The sequence below is a fragment of the Stigmatopora nigra genome, chromosome 21, assembly GCF_051989575.1.
Source record: "Stigmatopora nigra isolate UIUO_SnigA chromosome 21, RoL_Snig_1.1, whole genome shotgun sequence".
Classification (NCBI taxonomy): domain Eukaryota; kingdom Metazoa; phylum Chordata; class Actinopteri; order Syngnathiformes; family Syngnathidae; genus Stigmatopora; species Stigmatopora nigra.
Genome location: NC_135528.1, coordinates 258,419 through 278,715, shown reverse-complemented (window position 1 = coordinate 278,715; position 20,297 = coordinate 258,419). Strand labels below are relative to the sequence as shown.

Sequence of the window (20,297 nt, the reverse complement as noted above, 5' to 3'; positions counted from 1 at the left end):
TACACGAAAGAGATGCAAAAAAGACCGTGCCATGGCCCCCTGGCTTGGTCGCATTACAAAATTTTGATCCAATCTCGGGCGAATTATTCGATCGAAATTTTCGTCGTAAGACAAGAATGTTGTATGGCGAGGCGGTCGTATCGCAAGGTTTGACTGTATTATCTAAATATAATGTAATATATTTTCACACCTATAGATCGCACCGCCTGGAAGTCTCAGATGTGGGTTTATGTTCTGTTTTTGGCCCATAAATAAGGTTGCATCTAATAAGAAAATCAAAAAGGGAAAGCAAAGCAAGCATCTTAATTAAGAAGGGGGCCTTTCGACAGCAGCTGAACGATTTTAATTTAGTCGTGACTGGTTCGATAATTTTAATAAAGGAATACTCGGGTCTCAGGCACGGAGAAACCAGGAAGTTCCGATTGGAAAACTGCGGTGAAATACATTAACATTATAGTGGTTATCGTACGAGAAGGTTTCAATTTGGTGTTACGTAAGATCAAAACTTATTTTTAAGTGTGTGTAGTAATATAAGTTTGCTTAAGTTAAATTTAGTTAATGTTAAGTTACGAGCGCGCTGCATTCCCTTTTTCCTGTCCTTTCTCTCCCTCTTTCGTTGGCGCCTATATCTGTCTGTACTGAATAATATTACATTTTAGTATTGAAGATCAAAATGTCTACGTAGGTATTTGTTACTTTGTGGGTAGGTGATATATTAGCACCAATAAAACAATGTTTTTCCTCTGTAATGTCTTGTTTTGGTGAGATGTTGGAGGGTGGGAACGGATTAATTTGTATTTGAGTCATTCCTCTGGGAAAATGTCATTTGAGATACGAGTAAATTGGCATACGAGTTTAGTGTCCCGGAACACATTAAGCTTGCATCTCAAGGTATTACTGTTTAAATATCACACTTCAGCAAAAAAATGCACCCAGGCAATCAAGCGGTCATGCATCGACAACTCCAGAATCGTGCATACAAAAGGTGCACGGACTGATTGAGTACCCCGTCCACTTTTGGGAAAAAAAATAGAATTTTAAGTGCGCCCTATAAGTGTAAAAATTTGGTGTATATAAAAAATGTAAATACTGTACTCAGTGAAAATAGTTCGTCTCCGCTTGACATAATTCCCAAAAAATTGTAAATTGGAGTCCCCTTTCACCGAGGTACAGCTTCGCATTCGGGATGAAAGAGTTTGTGAATGCATTCGTGATCCTGAATAAACGGTTGCTCATCCAGTATACAGGCAGCAAGGCTTTGTTCTTAGTAGTATTAAGTTAATTTTGTCTTCTTGTGTCCATAACTGATCTACATTATCCGTGATATTCGAGCGGATACTGTATTTGCCTCAATAAGAGTGGGATCAAAACATGTTAGGTAACAAAATGACTTAAAAAAATTATTAACAAACCAGAACATCAGCTTTGTTCTTTTTTTTAAGCATGAGGATGGTCGAACTTGTTGATTTAGACTGGCTTTACCGTGAAGCCAGCTAGCAGCATCCCCAACATGTGATCCGTTAGAATGCTGGTCGTGGGGAAGACCTCACTCGCCGCCGGTACACTCCGCTGGATCGCCGTCGTGCGCCACGGGATGCCCGGCCGACATCGCCGGATCGCCATAGCTCTGCTTCTAAACCATGTTGTTCTCCAGTGGGGAGGTCATCTTCGGCACTATGGCATTTCCATGTCCGAAGGACAGCTGCGCCAAATCGCAGCAATCCCCTTGTTTCCCATTAACTTGATATTCCATCATAGGCGCATTGTGGCATTTTACTTTGGTACTATTGATCACAGTTATTCTACCAAAAGCAACTGAATTCTCACCAACAAGCAAACATTGCATTTGTAAAGCATGGTGTCTTCCATAGGTCAAAATATTTACAAAGTACTTAAATTTACATTTTGACAATGACAATATTTGGTCTTTCGAATATTTTTTTTAGAAAAGAACACTGGATTATTATATCATGGCATATCAGTATTTTTGTCATTCGCTCACCCCCCCCCCCCCACCTCATAACACTTTTTCTATGTTATAATATAATCTATAGATTTACATTCTTCCAGACTTTATCGGTGAAGATGCTACACTTGGGTGTCTGTCAAGATCAAAGATTGATCCCCCAGCTTCCGGCTCCGACAAACCTTCAAAAGTACCAGGTGTGCGTAGAGAAAGACTGGCCAGTCTTGCTGCTGCCATTGGAACTTGGGAAGATGACATAAACTATAAAAAAATCTCTAAAGAGAGCGACCCTTCAAAGCCCAACACGTGTTTTCGTTCTAAATCAGCCAACAAAGATGCAACCTTGGCTGATTCCACAAGTTCAACAAATACCATCCATTCAGCAGTCCCAAATCAGGCAAGTCAACTTTGTCATTGTCCAATTTTATTTAGCTTTATCAAAAACTAAAAATATGACTAAGAGTAGGGTTTTGGTCTGAAGGCTTTTAATCAGGAATACAGAATGTGACATAGTAATGCTATGGGGGCCTGGTTGATAAAACAAAATTTGTTATCACGATAAATAAAAAAACATCAGTGTATTCATAATTATCACAAAGTATCACATTTTTCCTCCAAAACTGAAACTGAAAACTAATGTGAATAATTAAATGATTAACTTTAATCATTATTGAATTTTTTTCAAAGCAACCATTTTGGAAATGCCTAAAAAATCACACCATCGCTACGGCTTCCGCATCTTACTTCCACATTTGATTCAACTACTCTGTAAACTGGATGAATTCGGTAACACGGATGCATTGTGAATCATCCGAGTTACAAGTTCTGACAAATGATTCGTCATGTGCAACATCAGTGTGGGAATCGGAATTGATTGCACAGGTAGCCTCTCGCTTTAACATTTTCGTTTGTTTTTTTCACAAGGGAAGTATTATTAAGGCTGACTAAACCACCAGGTTTTTGTTCAGAAAAAAATCCTATAATTTCCGGGGTTGTTCTAAAAGAAATAGGAGTACACAGCACTAGTATCTTATCAAAATGCCTGCTCGCGATAATCGCTAAATGGATGCCAATTTGGATTAAACTTTTAATAAGAAACCCAGACACTCGCAGAAGTTTATTGGTTTGTATTTGACGAAATATCCGATGTTGAAGCTGTCTAGAAGAAGACCGACATTTGCACATTGCACAAGTGCGACTTTTTACATTTAATATCGATTTTGCTTTAATCACATTCACTCCGGACAAACTCCGAAAAGGGGACAAGGGTACTCCTGAAGTGGGGTAGACGGAGGTTGGATAGTCTGTAACAGTATTTTTTCAGGTCAGGTGTTCGTGATTTTTCTGACAGTGGTGGTGCGTTTTTGGCTTTCTGTCCATTACTTTCATTGCTTGCTATAAATGGTGTCAATTGGTGTCAGTGTTGTTTTGCAGGCCGATGACCAAACCTAAATCATTCAAATCAATGCAAAGAAGCCAAGCGGCAATGCTTTATTGACACGCCCAGGGAAAATTAAACCTGCATCTGGGTTTTTCCTTTAGACAAAACAACCCCCATGGAACAAACTTACCATATTTTCTCACAAATAAGCCATATTTGTAACAAAAAAATAAGATGACTGAATGAAGGGTACGGCTTATACAGGGCTGTCAACTACTCCGGAATTTATGGATTTTCTCCGGTAATGCAACGGAAACTCCAGGACTCCGGTCAACCTCCCTAAACTCTGGAAATCCCTTTTTTTTGAAGCCACAAGCTCGGAAAAGTGCCAAATTTCCAATTTAGATTCCTCAAAATTCCCACCATTGCTACGGCTTCCATCATCTTAATTCAACTGCACTGTAACCCGGAAGAATTCGTTAACACGAGGGGATTGTGAATCATCCGTGTTAAAAGTTCTGACGAATGATTCGTTTTGTGCGACATCAGCGTCGTAATCGATTGCATAGGTAGCCTCTATGGATTCAACATTTTCGTTTTCATTTTTTTTCACAAGAAAAGTATTATCAAGGCTGACTAAACCAACAGTCTTGTTTTGAAACAATTCCTCATTTGTTGTAAAGGAATTAGGCGTACACAGCACTGGTAAGTCTTCAACATACTTCCTCGGAAAAAACGCAAAATGGATTGCAATTTAGATGAAACTTTTAAGAAATCCAGACACTTGCAGAACTTTATTGCTTCATGTTCGACAAAATATCACGTTGACTGCGTCCATCTCCAAAGGGTCCGACATTTACACATTGCAGAACATCATGGGCACTGTCTTTCTGTTCACAACTCCCTTGTGTAATTCTCAACGAGCACTGGGCGGAGCATTGCATTTTTTTCTGTTTTTTTTTCCCCATTAGTCAGTGCGAATGGCAGAGCTGTTTTGCCATTATGAGATGAGTACTACTACATGGGAAATTTGGCAATTATCCTATTGTGAGGACATACGTGTGCATCATTTTCTGAATATTTTGAAGGGGAGACAAAAGCAAACTACCCTCGATAGGCTGCATCTGAAACTCGGGTTGGAGGCGGGGAAAATAGAGCCAACCCGAAAGGTATAACATTTTATAACAAAATTAGAATTAAGTTTAGTGTAAGGTTAGTTTAAATTTATTCTTGTGTGTCTGCATCGTAATCCAAGTTCATTTAAATTTGTTTATGCTGTTACAAGCGCGTTGCCGTGCAAAACTCTATCCCCCTATCTCTCTCTCCATCTCTCTCCCCTCCGAGAAATCTGTCTAATTTTAGTACTATTAAACACATTTTACTACTATTAAACCACTAGTTATTTGTTACTTTGTTAATAGATGATGAAAAAATAAAAATGTTTTTTCCAATACAATATCCTGTTTTTGGTGTTTTTTTCAGAGGGTTGGAACGAATTAATTTGTTTTTTGTTCATTTCTATAGAAAATTTGAGTTACGGGATAATTGACATACGTGCTCAGTCCCGGAATGAATTAAGCTTGTTTCTCGAGGTACCACTGTAATGTGCTTATTAAATATTACTCATATTAATAAACATCTGAAAAGTCTAATTTAGATAAAGATATTGATATCGATATCGATATTAACTCGGAGCTTGCCGTCATTCCTGGAGGCTTGAGAACTACAGGATGATCCCTGGCGAACGCCACAAAGGGTGGCAGACAGCGCCGGGCATATTAAGTCACGATTTACGAGATTGTGGCCGCCTGGGCGAACTGGTTCGAGCTTTTGCCAAAGGCGGCATCATTTCCGAGGAGCCTCTTGGCAATGACGCCGACTCTGAGAATGAAGAGGGGGACCCAGCGTCCTGGACTCATTTGGGCAATTGTTCAATTCAGACACCGAAAATGAAGACTTTGATAAAATGGTTAATATTCATCAATAAATAATATATGTATGCCATGCCTGGTTGCGTCTATAGGAACGGCATGGCCATTGTGTGTCTAAAATACAGAAATAGCACTTGTTATTGACATTGCGGCTAAAAATATGACACGCTTAATAGTCGTGAAAATACGGTACACATGTACACCTGCGACCCATCTGTACACTAATTATTTTTATTTTCTTTTTTCAATCAACAGCCTGCAATCATTACACCCAAGTCAAGCCATCAGAAATGGGACATTCCTGCAACCAAATCAAAACTGAATCCTGTGGCAAGCCCTTCTGGACCACCAGAGTCCCCATTTTCACAGTCATTGTCTCAAAGCTTTCGAAAAAGTTGTGATGATTCCAACTATCCTGATATGGCCTTAAATCTTCAAAAAACGCAACTCTGTGCCAAAGTTACTATGTCCGGCTATGCTGTTCAACAGGGAAAAAACAGTGCTCATTCTCCCGGTAATATACAATGTTTAATTTTGAAATCACATTACAGTGTTCCCTCGGTTATCGCGGTTAATGGGGACCGGGACCACCCGCGATAAGTGCATTTCTGCGAAGTAGGGATTCCCCTTCAAAAATGCTTGATTTGAATTTAATTTAAAATTTTTATTATTTTTTTAGATTAAAAAAAAATATATATATATATATATATATTTTTACCTTCCTGTATACAGTACACCATATATAATACAGGTAGAGAGAGTGGAATTCATGTTATAACAAAAAACTAAAATATGTTGTTTCAATGTAATATTAGTATTTTTTTTTTCCCAAAAAAATCTGCGAAGCTCTGAGTCCGCGGTAGCTGAACTGTGAAGTAGCGAGGGAACACTGTACACACATTGATAAGAATTTGTTGGTACTTGTATTTTTCATTTCGCCGCAGGTCATAGCTGAAACCTTCTTGTGTGAAAGCTTTTCTTATATTGACAGTTTCCATTATTGCTTGGATATAGTGATTAATTGATCATTTGTACTCTAGATGCTGTCCTTTCCTTCCCATGTATCGTAAGAGACTGTTTTTATGTTGAATGACCAACAGGAGTACAGGTCAAATCCTTTATTGACCGATTTCAAGAGAGATGCCAAGAGCAAACCAACTCCCCATCGGGGGAAAGCTACCAACCTTCTACAGTAAGAAAGTTAGTGACACCATGCAATAGTCTTGTGCAAAACAGGTTCATAGCTGCCCAGGCAGTAAAAACAACCACAGCAGATCTCACCGAAAAACACAGACTGGTGAGTGAATACAGTGTGGGATGTACACATAAAAACCTTTCTGCTTTGATTCTTCTCAAAGACTTGCATTACACTAAATTCACAACAATCCTTTTCAGGAACGCGAGTCTGAGCTAGCTCAGATTCGTTGTTGCCACCAGAAAAATAATTTTTGGAGACTTAAAGATGAAAGTTTGGAAATGAAGAAAACAACAGATCTCAAGGTTGGGACCATCTCTACTTTATATCAATATTGAAGAACTGGGTGTATTAAGAACTCTATCCCAGCAGTCACTGCGTACCATATACATATATACCTGCCCACCCGCCCACCTGCATACATGCCCACCTGCATACATGCCCACCTGCATACATACCCAGCTGCATACATGCCCACCTGCATACATGCCCACCTGCATACATGCCCACCTGCATATATGCATATATACATATATACATACACACCTTCGCACACACCTTCGCACACACCTACATACCGTATCATACTTAAAAGTCTTATATTTTCTCCAAAACAGACTAAGCGCCTTATAATCCAGTGCGCTTTATATATAGACCAATACTAAAATTGTTATCTCGATAAAATAAAATCAGTTGATAGGGTACACCATCCTCTATAGCTCTCACAACTACAGCAAGCAGTCCCCGACTCTACTATTTTCCTCGTAGAAAAAGTACCGCAGAAAGAGAGAGACTTGTGCACGGCAACGCACTCGTAAAATTTCATGAACTAGTTTAAATGAACTTGGATTACGATCCAGACACTCAAAAATAAGTTCAAATCAAATCAAAAGCCTTTATTGTCATACACAGCTTTACACGCAAAATTGTTGGTGCTACTCCACAAATTGCATTTTCCCAGTAAAAAAAGATAGTAATATAAAAGTTCAAAAAGTCACATGCATGGTCACAAGCCTCATTATTCAGTCAGACGGTTGAGTGTTTATGCTGACTGACTGTCAGCCATTCACAATTTGTATGCGAACATGCTTTCGTACTCACAAAAAGTAATATAATCTTACAATTCCCTCCTGGTGTGAGTATAAACACATCGGAACCTTGTTCGTTACCGACGCTACTTTTGAACAAAATCCTTCAAAAAGACCGACCAGGAGTGGGCGAAAGACACTCGTGCAGTTGAGGGAGAATTCCTCCCTTGACCTCTCGTTTTGGATGATCGCCTCAAGGCCTGGTGTCTCTGTACAGAAAAGACATAATAATCAGTGTCAGACAGTAGCACAACATCAGAGTCAGATTGGGATATGGATTGTTGCATGTGTTTAAGAGTTAGCATTAGCTGGGTTTCAACAATCTTGGTACGTTTGTTCAAAGCTGAGAAGCAGGACAAACAACAGGTTAGGGTGACAAGCACGAGAGCAACGGTACAGTTACGAACAGTACTAGGGCTTTCAAAAGAGTCTGCGTCCATGAGCCCGAGAGGAACCAGTCAAGCCATCTTCGTGGAACCGGTTCTCTTGTCATAGCGTTCTGTATGTTCTTCATAGTTTGAAGGCTATCATGGACGGAGCAGGATGCGCCGGCAGGGATGAAGGTCTAGCATGTACTATGGCACACATACCTCCCTGCTGGGTGGTTATTTGGGCTTCTCGGTCTTGTTGTAGTCGGACTGATGCGTTGACGTGGGCCCAGAATCTGTAGTCAATGGCCTCCAGACGTAGGGTGTCCTTTGCTGTTCCTACCCAGGGGAACAGAGCTATCAGGATTTTGGAGGGGACTGACCAGTGTTTGTGTTCGAGGAGTACATCCGAGCCCCACACTGGCTCATGGTCGTGAGCTCCAGCACTCATTCATCAGCTTTGACGGTGGTGGCCAACTTGGTGAAGTTAGCGGTCAAAATCACACGGTGAGGTCCTGTCCCAAAGTGGAGATGACCAGCACTTTCTTTTTATCACCTTGAGTGAGGGGATCTGTTTCTCCTTTCTCCTCTACCACCAGATCGTTTTCCCACATTGGTAACTGAAAGGGTCTGTCGTTCACTGCCTCAAATGATGTGCATCCCTGTGCTGTTGGAATGATTCTCATTTATGTTTCTACCAGGCTGAGGCATTCTGGCCATGGTTTTCCTGTGTCTTCCATTGTTTTTCTGAGTTTGAGTTTTACTGCTTCATTAGTTCTTTCAACGAGTCCGGCACTTTGGAGGCGGCAGGTGCAATGATATTTCATGTTGACTCCAAGATGCCGTCCCACAGTGACCACATGGCTCACGAAGCGAGCACCATTATCACTCCAAATGACTCGTGGTATTCCATGGCTTGGAATGATCCTTTTGCACATGGCTTTTGCGACTGCCATGACGTCAGCTTTCTTGGATGGGCATATCTCGACCCACTTGGTGTGTCAATGATCACAAGACAGTACTTGTTTGTTCCTCTTTGGTTCAGTTCGATGAAATCAATGTTCAGAACCTCGAAGGGATATGTCCCTATTTTCCTTGTTCTGCACTTGGGTCTTTCATTGCTTTGAGAGTTGTGTCTACAGCAGGTGAGACAGTTTCTGCAATTTTTTTTAAGTAGGTTTGGAGACTTTTGGGACTATACTATCCCTCCTGTTGAGACATGGCTCCTGCCATGGCTCAATTTGGCAATTACTTCAAACAATGATCGTGGAACGCATGGCTTGTATGCATAAGAGGCCGTTCTTGTGTTGAGTGGCTCCTTCTGTTTCCCATTGTAGTTTCTCTTTCTCTGGTCGTTTATGTTGCATGTCTCTTAGGATTTTGGCAGTGATTGGGCTGTGTCCTTCCACTGTGGAGATTGCCGTCTCGATGTTTGCAGTGTGCGGCTTCTTTGGCTGTTCGGTCTGCTCGCTTGTTCCCCAATGAGACAGGGTCTCGTCCCGTCGTGTGTGCTTTACATTTGCAGAGAAGAGTTCTGTGAGGCTCTACATGTTTGACCGGGGATCCATTGGACGTTTTCATTCCTCGTTTATTTTAACCATTTGTAAGAAGGTTTAGTCTCAATTGAAACGCTTAGTGCAAAAGATGGATCCTCATCCCCTTCTCCGCAATTTTCATGTCTACTGGTTGGTCAGCAACACTTGTTATGAAAGGTCGCAATTTGGGTCGTGCTAGTGCTTCTTCATACTGTAGGTTGAACACCCAGTCTCATGTTACTACCGTTGGTCCGTTTCTTGTTGAGAAGCACAATCTCCTTCTGCTAACCAAAGTTCAAAGCATTTCCTTAAAGTTTTTTTCATTTTTTTCTTTTTTATTGCCCCCAGAATTTCCTATTTCGCAGTGCAGATAATCTTTTCCTGTATGTCAAGTTTCAACTATTATTTTCTACGTAAGTTGGTCCCAGAACAAAAAGATTTAATACTACCACAGTGATAATTCAATTATTTCAAAGAAACGGTTCAGTTCCTCTGCTAGTGAGGCACCTGCGGTACCAGACACATTATTTTTATTGTAATTGGTAATATGTCGTATTCCCTGCCACATCTTCTTTGGGATATTTCCTGTGAAGTGGCTCCTCAATTTTCCTTGTATATGCTGCCTTTTCATTTTTAATGCCTCTCTTCAGCTATGCTCTCACAGCGCTGTATATTGTACCGTGTCACTGGACCTGAAGGCAATGTTACACCCTACACGAAAACTTAATTCTGATTTTGTTTTTGCTTTTGTCTTCCCTTAAAAATATTCCAAAAATGACGCACACAAATGTCCTCACAATAGGATGACGGATGACCACTTGAGAAGTAGTATACTTCCCTCTTATTAGCCAGTAAGATCCACTATTATGCATTGACTCACAGAGAAAAAAAAACACAAATAAAAAATGCAACGCTCGTACAGTCAAGACAATGCCCATGTTCTCAAAAGCAGCCTCTCGTTGCCCACCCCTTGCTGTGTGCTCGTATGCTAACATTTGTCTCTTGTCTCAGGGTAAATATTTGCTTGAAATTTTACTTGTTTCTCAAATTGCACGTATGTTTTGGAACTTGTATGTCGAGGTATATATAAGTGTATGTGCATGTGTTTAGTATTGTAATTATAAATGTATTTAGTGCTTTTTCATTTTCTTTTTTTAAAGGAATCACTGGCCGACCCCGTGGATGAGACAAAAGTTGAATCGAAATCACAAACCGTTAAAGTTGTGAAATCACCGGTAAAGAGCAGTTCCTCAGGTATTCACGGTTCAGATTTTTATGGTGAACCAAGTTCATGTTTTTTTTAATACTTTATTTGTTTCCTTGTTTTTGCTTTGTCATGGCCCAGTTCCATATTTGTCAAATACTATACTGCAACTCTTCACTAGTTTACTACGCCAGTTTTTCTTTTTTTTTTTATAAACCAAGCTACTAAATACGAATTTTTGTCTCAAAACCACGATTTAAAAAAAATCAAGGAAAGCCTCTTTTATTTTGTCAACATTTTACATGGAAAAAATAAATAAATTTAAAAGGTTTTGTTTTTGGCTCTCCATTGTAACTGACCATGACATATATTTTCAATTTGCAAAGATTTCTTTCTTCAAATTCTTTGCAAAAATTACTATTGAAACTATTGAAAAAGTATAAAAAAATTATATAATATTGAACATTACGTTTGGACATGACCCTGGTAAAATACCACATTCTTAAATGTGATTTTTGACGTTTGGCATCTCGGCAGTCAACATAGATATATTTCATTTAATCTTTTTCAACGGATATATGATTTAACGTTTACATTGTTTTTACAGGTTGTGGGTTACAAGTCTCACCATCCACATCTAAACAACAGAAAGATGTTGCTGGGAAAAATAAGGAAGAATTTGCTGATATCACCGAAGATGAACACAACTTTGAAAACAAGAAGATTGGATTAAATATAAACCATTCCCTCAGTTCTGCAGTCATCACTGATTTGTTTGAGGGAGTTCTTGAGGAGTGTGGAGACCAGGATCATGAAGAGGAGAAAGATGCTTTGAATATCTCTTCCATGTCCCTTCTTACATCAATGGCCGAAACTGTGGTTAATGGTGTGAAATGTCCAGAGATGATGATGGTATTTGTTTTTTATTAATTAGTGTAAAATATACTATACTTGAGTAGTGTTCTATTTAACCGCCCCGTTCAGTGCTCGCTACATAAAGGTATAGTTGCGACCAGAGATATTACACGAGGAGTTGCGGGGGTGAGAGCCAGTGCCCCTGATGTTCTCATGAGCAGCCAACGAGAAGTAATATACAGTGTTACGTCGACATACGTTCGTAACTAGCAGATTTTTGGATTGCAGATGAGACCCTAACTACCGTGTGACTGCAGCTCTGCTCACTTGCCTTGGCAATAGAGGCAAACAACTTGGTCCATTCTGATTCAAATGTTCCCCGTCCACCCACCTCCTCTCCCTACATGAGAGAAGCTTTGTCGGATGTGGGAGTTAAAACTCCTTACAGGGAACTGGCAAACGTTCCCAGTCGACCATCACAAACGTTTGGGTATGCCAAGCCGGACTGGGACTCTCCCCATCATCACCAGGTGGTGATCAGTTGACAGCTCTGCTTCTCTCTTAACTTGAGTGTCCAAGACATGCGGCCGCACGTTTGATGACAAGATTACAAATTCTATTAGCAAACTTGGCCTAGGGTGTCCAGGTGTCAAGTGCATATTAGGATTTCAATATGTTCGAACATTGTGGTCATTATTGACAATCCAGCATTCTTATAAGGACTCCAAAAAGGGTGGATACTCTTAGCTGCTGTTTGGTGCGTAAGCACAAACAACAGTTACCATGATGAAATGATAACTCACCAGGGGTGGATATTTATTTCAAGCACCCCCACGACCCCAGTGAGGATAAAGCGGTTCAGAAAATGAAATAAGATGAGTTATTTCATTTTCTGAACCGCTTTATCCTCACTAGGGTCGCGTGCTTGACCCTATCCCCGCTGGCTAGCAGCCAAAGGCAGGTGTCACCCTGAATTGGTGGCCAGCCAGAGTGTCCAATCAGCCTACCATGCATGTGTTTGGAATGTGGGAGGAAACCGGAGTACCTGGAGAAAACCCACCCAGGCCCGGAAAGAACATGCAAACTCCACACTGGTGGACCGACCTGGATTTGAACCCAGGTCTCCCACTGTGAGGTTAAAACGCTTACCACTTGCCCTACTGGGCCGCCCCTGGAAATTTTATTTTCATGTAAATATAAAGTATGTACATTCTAAGTCACCAAAATTTCTCATCCGTGTCGCTATATGTATATTTTTGACCAAGCAGATTTGATCACGGTTTTCTTTTCACCCATAGTAAAGTCATAAAAGAACCAAACTTCATGAATGTTTTTTTGTGACAAAGTGTCTGTTCCAATCACTCTATCAGAGAAAAATCATAGTTGTAGACATAACTGGAAACTCAAGAGAGCCATGACATTGTTCTTCAAAAGTGTACGAACACTTTTGACCACAACTATCTAGGCACCGTGATCTTGTTGACAACAGCACTTCTCCAGATTTTTCAAAGTAACCCATACCCATTTCTGGCAAAACAACACTGTCTCCCACTTGAGGCCCCGTGCCCTCATAGTATAGATACGGATACAGACCATTTGGATGAAAAAAATGCAGGTGCAAATAGTACTTAAAGTGGTGTTTTCACTCAACACTTGTAACCATCACACCACCCAAAAAACATTCCCCTCTTTTTCCCCCAGACATCAACCCCAGCAAGTTCATTCTTGGAGAAGAATGATATTCCAGACAAAGTGAGCCAACCTTCTACATTCCAGAGAGCCAATATAAGGACTCCTCCACCTGAAAATATTGATGTAACAGAGGAGAATCATAAATTACTCTATAGGTATGTACAGAGGGTCTTTAATGCCATTTACTGAATGGTACATATTGAAGTATTGCTCTATGGTAGAGAATGTCAGTGAACTACAGCCTGAGAGAGGGAAACAGAAATATGTGATCCTTTATCTAAAACTTAGACCAAGTACAAATGACTATGAATTTTCTTTCTTTCGGTACAAAGCATTTTCCAAATTTTTATAATTTTTACTTGTCTTTCAAAGCCGACAGAATGCCGAACTAGCATTAGTTTTTCCTCCTGTAAGATGGTCTAAGGCAGGGGTGGCCAACCAGTCAGAGACCAAGAGCCACATTTTTTACTGTGGTACCGCAAAGAGCCACATTTTTTACTGTGTTACCGCAAAGAGCCACATCATACACATACCTTTGCTCAGCCAGATTTATTGTAAATGTCACACACCAGCATAGTAATGACATAAATTGACTCCTACAGCACTAACAGCACAGGCCAGTCATTATCAACAATGAACATTGTGTGCACTGTCTCACACAGACAAACTCTCAGTTCAACCAAGTCCACAAACAAAAATATAATAATTTACAATAGCGTTTTTCTTTTGCTATGCATGTTACTTAGTGGGACTTCTGGCATAAAATTAGAGCCTATTTTTGCGCAACATTCGCTCCTTGTGAGCTCTCATTTATTATGAATGGCTTTTAAGTAGCGCGCCCACCACGTGGTGTACGCCTCACTCTCCTATTGGCTGCTCCCGGCTGAGCACTCTCGCCTTGGTCTGCCTCGCAGGGGGTGTGGCTTTTTCAGCCGAGGCTCGATCTTTGGGATACTTTGTGTGTACGCGACGCTGTTCATTGTCGCTTCTGGTTCACGGGAGCTCTCCCACTCTGTTAAAAACGTTTACTTAAATGACCTTGCTCCTACTGGGAAACTTTGAGGTATTTTCATCCCGAGCACATGCGCATTGGACGAAAATACCGTATTGAACTCAAGCCAAGCGCACACGCAAATAAAAATAAAACACAAATACAAACTTTGATATGGACGTAAGAGCCGCATGAAACCGGGCAAAGAGCCGCATGCGGCTCGCGAGCCGCGGGTTGGCCACCCCTGGTCTAAGGCCCTGATAAATGCAGAGCATTGCATCAGGAATTACATCTGGTGTTTATAAAAAATCAAAAAAATAATACAAAATCAAAGCAAAGCCAAGCAAAATACCTAAATCACTCTAAACATGATATGCATGCAAGATCATTCATGGTCCAGGTTAACAAAGACCACCAGCAGCATTTTTAGCCCACGGATTACCGTATATTCCACGCTTTAAGGCCCACCGCAGTATAAGGCGCACCGCATTATCCGATACCCGGACGTTTTGTCAACGGACACTTCGTCCCTGAACGTTTCATCGGACAGACGTTCCGGCGGACGGACGTGCCGGCGGACGGACGCACGTGCCGGCGGACGGACGCACGTGCCGGCGGACGGACGCACGCACGTGCCGGCGGACGGACGCACGCACGTGCCGGCGGACGGACAATACGTCACCGGATTCACTCACAAAATTTTGTGGTCTAAGAATGTACTTTAAAAAAGAGGTTTGATATTAAATCAGGGGTGGGCAATTAATTTCACAAAGGGAATAAACTGTGGCTATAATCTTTCATATTTACATGTATATGTTCAATAATTTGTATAGTCCTTTTATCCAATAAATCTAACTCAAACAAGTGCAGTTCAAATGCAGTTGCCAGACGACCAATCCATTTAAAGTGGAACCTCTGGTTGAAATGTACTGTTGACAAGCGCAGTGAATGAATGGGCTCTTTAACTGCCAATCTCCCATTGAAAACGGATTGGACGCCTAATGCCGTCAATGGCAAAATATGAGTTAACCTCACACACTGACTTGTCTTAGCTTTTCTGTGAATGTTTTGTCAATACTGGCAGATTCTTCATTGGACAGCACGACAAACTGACCAGATGTGCTACTACAACATGAAGGCCATCCGTTCGACGAAACGTCCATTCGACGAACTGTCCGTCGAACAAACGTCCGTTCGACAAAACATCCAGGGATGAAGTGTCCGTCGACCAAGTGTCCGTCGGCGAAACGTCCGGTCACGGCATTATCCAGGTCTACAATAGAGGCTGAGGTTACATTATGCGACCACTAGACGGAGCTGCGCTAAATTGAATGTCAATTAAATAGTCAGATGGTTCAGTCAAACTATTACTAGATTAAAAATCAGCTTTCTGACAACTTTATTCACTTCCAAAATGAATAAACAGCTGTTTTATTATTTTCTCTGAGGTAAAGTATTAGTATTTTCGGGACATGGTTTATCTTTTAACAACAGCAAGGTATAACATGTAGTAAGTACAACATTTAATTCACATTGTGAAAGGGGAACTTTTCCTCCATTCAGTAAACACGTAAAAAATATTCTGATGCTGGCTGATACGGTACATTAAAACGTGAGTGCTTTCACAATATAAAAACACTCATAATAGTGCGAAGGAATAACAATAACTTCAATTACTCAAATTATAACTCAATGTTGTTCACACGGTTGAACCGTGCGTGCTCTCACGTACACAATGAGGCACTGTAACATTCAGCTGTTGACGCCTATAATCACAATATGACCAATTGTTCAACTGTAAAAAAAAAATAACATTTGAAGCTCACTTTATCAGTTCATTCCTCATCTATGGATCCCCGAATTCTTCATCTTCAGTGTCAGTATTGAGTGAATGCGGCATCCAACACGCCAGCCTCCATCTCATCAAAGTCGTCATTAATCGAGTCTGTGTTGCTTTGGTTGTCTGGGAGCTGAGTCACAATTCCTGCCTTCTTGAAAACTCGAACCACAGTTAAAACTGATATAACAGCCCGGGCATTTACGATCCACTGGCAGATAGTGGCGTATGTTGCCCGGTGCTGTCTTCTACGGGGGAAACTGACTAGGTGGCTGCTTGCCGTAGTTGTGAGACCGGTTGCAGTTAGATATTGATCATATTTAATAGTGGTACCTCGATATACGAGTGCCGCGACATACGAGCAATTTGAGATGCGAGTAAAATTTTGAGCAAATATTTATCTTGAGATACGAGTACAATTTTGAGCAAATATTTATCTTGAGATAAGAGTACAATTTTGAGCAAATATTTATCTTGAGATACGAGTACAATTTTGAGCAAATATTTATTTTGAAATACGAGACAACTTTTGATATATGCAAAAAGCACCCCCCCTTCTCTCTGCGTCTCTCTCCCCTCCGCAAAATTCGTCTAATCTTAGTATACTATTTCAGTTCCATTAAACCAATGGTTATTTTCTACATTGTCCATAGATGGCGAAAAAGAACAAATAATGTTTTTGCAATCCAATATCTTGTTTTGGGTGTTTTTTCAGAGCGTTAGAATGAAATTATTTATTTTTACTTAATTTCTCTGGGAAACGTTCTTTAGAGTTGAAAGGGTCGACATACCAGCTCAGTCCCGGAACGCATTAAGCTCGTATCTCAAGATACCACTGTATATAGTTTGCAGATTAGCTTTGAATGCTCTGTTGAGGCTAATCAAGAGGCTGGAGTTCTTTTGTGAATCCACCCGGAATGACGGCGATCACCAAATTAGTGTGCTCGCTCTCATAACAGGTGGATTGAAAAAAGAACAATATATATCCCAGCATGCACTTTGCATGGGGAAAAATGGAGTCGCCAGCTGCTTACGGTGGTTACGAGAACTATTGCAGATCAATATGGGACCATAAACAAGGCGCACCGAATTATAAGGTGAATAGTCAGCTTTTGGACTAATATGAGGCTTTTGGGTGCGCCTTATAGTGTGTAAAATACAGTACATCTTCTCTCAGTATTTGGCCAAGTAGTTTAGAAATACCACATTTTGCATATTCATTCACAGGATATTACAATGGATTAAAATGAAAATATTTGCTTCTATTTCACCATCTACTAACAGAGTTGGTTCAATTCACTCGATTTCAATCTTATTCAACATCAATTTAGATGCTCAGATGTTGAATAAGAAATTTGTGGAAATACAGTTATAATTTAAACTCAATCTCAACTTTAAAAAAATGATATCGTTGCCATAATGTAGTATTTATAAAATATTTTTAAGCAACTTTTGAAATGTATGATAATCAAAATTTGCATTTGCATTGTGCTTATTGAAAACATCACTAAAAACTTAGTGTATATCGGGCCAAGCTCTCAAAGTTTTCTTTTATTCCTAGTTTTTCCTACATTAAGATCCATTTTCTTACCTCTGTCGTCAACTATGGTCCCTTTTTGGCTACTGTGTAAGGTTTTGAGCTGCGGGACTTTTATTCATTTAGTCAATCCTAATCCCAACTGGTAAACACAACTAGGTTTTATGTGACTAAATTCATACATCATAGAGTTTGTGAAACATTTTCACCTCTAATTTGTACTTTTTTTTTGGTAAGTATTGATGCATATAGGTCCATTCGATTGAAGGAGCCTGAGAAACCTAACACAAAGGAGGTGCGAATAAATAAAGATGTTTCTCATAGAACAGAGGATCTGCAAGGACCCAGCTTGTTTAGCGTGCAACAAAAGATAAAGGTCTGATATTAAATGTTTGATTTATTCTAATTTTTCAGTGGGAATATTGAGCAAGGCAGACTATTATGCCCCTATGCATTTGATGTTTTGTCTTTTTATAGAATCTCACAAATGAGATGAACCTGCAGCAAACAATCATCCACCAGGCCAGCCAGGCTCTCAACTGTTGCACAGATGAGGAACATGGGAAAGGATCCCAGGTGGAAGCGGAGGCAGAAAGACTCTTGTTGGTGGCATGTGAGTTAATGTTTTAAATTTCATAAATGTATTTGTAAAGTATTGGAATATGTATTTAAAAAATACCTAATGAATGAAATCACAATTTAGGAGATACAGTCATACCTCGACTTACATAATTATAATGGGTTCCAGAACCTCTTTTCGTAATTTGAAGTTTTGAAAGTAGAGGTATACTTTATACACACAGAAAGATAAAATAAATTAACACAACCACTGTCTTGTTTTGGGTGGATGTGTGTGTGTGTGTGTGTGTGTGTGTGTGTGTGTGTGTGTGTGTGTGTGTGCGCGTACGTGCGTGCGTGCATTTGCTTGGTGTTCCTCCAGGGCGGCGCAGAGCAAGTTACGCCCCGTGGTTCGGGACAGAACAGGCTAAAATCAAACACACAGATCCACCCCTAACCCTAAGAAGACATTGACAACCACACGGACACATACGCGCACGTCTTATAAACGCAACATTAACAATTCAAACAACATTATTCAACAACAAACATTAATGTTTTATGATTTCTTTGTAATTCAATTTTTCACCTATTTTATTAGTAGCTACTTGTTCCTATGTGTTTGGGTTTCACTTGGCCTTCTAGCATGCTGGTTGACGGACAGACGATTGCCTTTGACAACCTTTAATAATGTTTCTATAATGCAAATGTCAAACTTTGTCAAAGTCGGCGATCGCACGACTCGTGAACGCTTTCTGGATGGTGTTTTTTTCTACGAAGACAGAGTTCGTAAAATATCTACAGCATTTCTTACATATTTTTTTGCTCATGCGATGCTGGCTGCTTCCTCCTCGTGTTCTATTGACTCGAGAGAGCTTGTTTTTATGCCACCTCGGCCCACTTGTCATCCACGCTGACCGCTGGTTTTCATTCGCACTGGTAATTTTCTTGGGAGGCTTAATGATAAAAACAAGCAGCTTCTTCATGCAAATTTGGAAAAAGTCAACAAAAAAAACAGTCAGAACTCCTTGAAGAGGAACGGCGGTCAAAAATACATGAGAATAAGACAGCCATTGAGAGTCCAGTATAGAGTAGAGAGCTTTTAACGTATGATTCAATGCATCCGCGACAATATTTACAGAATAGAATAACGGATGACGAATGCATGTACTTTTTGGGGGTTTTCGTAACTTGGATATTTTTCTTATCTCGAGGTGCTCATTTGCATATAAAAAGTTCCTGACCTGTAACCCAGAGACATTTGTAAGAAGTGGTATGACTGTGTTGTTTATACAACTTTAAATATACGTGGCATATAATGGTCACTTTCATTTTGGACTATCAATCTTGAAAATAAGTAGCGTTGTAGAAGAGTGGTTACCACACCCTCAACATAGTTCGAGGGTTCAATGCCGGGATCCGGCTTTCCTGTGTGGAGTTTGCATGTTCTCCTCAAGCCTACATGGGTTTTCTCCAGTTTCCTCCCACATCTGAAAAACATACATGATAGGCAGATTGAATGCTCTAAATTGTCGGGGAGTATGAGCGTGTTTACTAATACCAGTTATTTATCGCGTTATGTCCTGGGACTGTCTGACAAACAACTAAGGTATGATCTCACCGACTGCCCTTAGCTGGTATATGCTCCAGCACTACTGCGACCCGATTGAGGATACGTGGATTGAAAATATCACGCATGACAAAGTATAGTCCACTCGCCCAGGACAAAACAGGGAATGTCCTTGTCAATTGTTACATTTCTACTCTCACATTTAGCCGTATTAAAAGTTTGTAATTGCAATGACATGTCCATAAGTCTTAAACTTAAGTTTTCTCAATAACTGTAATGGTATGCCTTCAAAGCCTCTTGGCAGCTCCACCCTCTTTGCTGTCATATCAGCAAAATAATTCCCGAAGGAAATAGGTAATTCATGTATTAGATATGTGCGCCACTCATTTATAAATAGAAATTTGTTTTGGAATTCAAACTGTAGCCATTAGTTGCCACAATAAGTCAGCATGAGCGACAGCCATGATTTTTAGTTGCGGTCAATATATTCTATCCTGTTCAAGTTTTGCCCATTCTATTAATTCTTGCATAACACATCTACATAAAGAGTTTTGGATTACTCAGAGGTTGATATTTCACAATTTGAAAG

The 20,297-nt window shown here is 40.2% G+C and overlaps 1 protein-coding gene across 1 annotated transcript in view; it reads left to right on the top strand.

The window, feature by feature from the left end:
* anln (anillin, actin binding protein) overlaps window positions 1–20,297 on the top strand; it is a 66,003-nt gene that overhangs the window by 21,757 nt on the left and 23,949 nt on the right. The window contains exons 4-12 of the mRNA XM_077742746.1: window positions 2,071–2,363; window positions 5,534–5,792; window positions 6,379–6,575; window positions 6,674–6,778; window positions 10,625–10,718; window positions 11,276–11,580; window positions 13,225–13,370; window positions 17,818–17,956; window positions 18,058–18,193. Of these exons, the coding sequence (XP_077598872.1) occupies window positions 2,071–2,363; window positions 5,534–5,792; window positions 6,379–6,575; window positions 6,674–6,778; window positions 10,625–10,718; window positions 11,276–11,580; window positions 13,225–13,370; window positions 17,818–17,956; window positions 18,058–18,193 (1,674 nt within the window). The remainder of the gene's footprint in view (window positions 1–2,070; window positions 2,364–5,533; window positions 5,793–6,378; window positions 6,576–6,673; window positions 6,779–10,624; window positions 10,719–11,275; window positions 11,581–13,224; window positions 13,371–17,817; window positions 17,957–18,057; window positions 18,194–20,297) is intronic.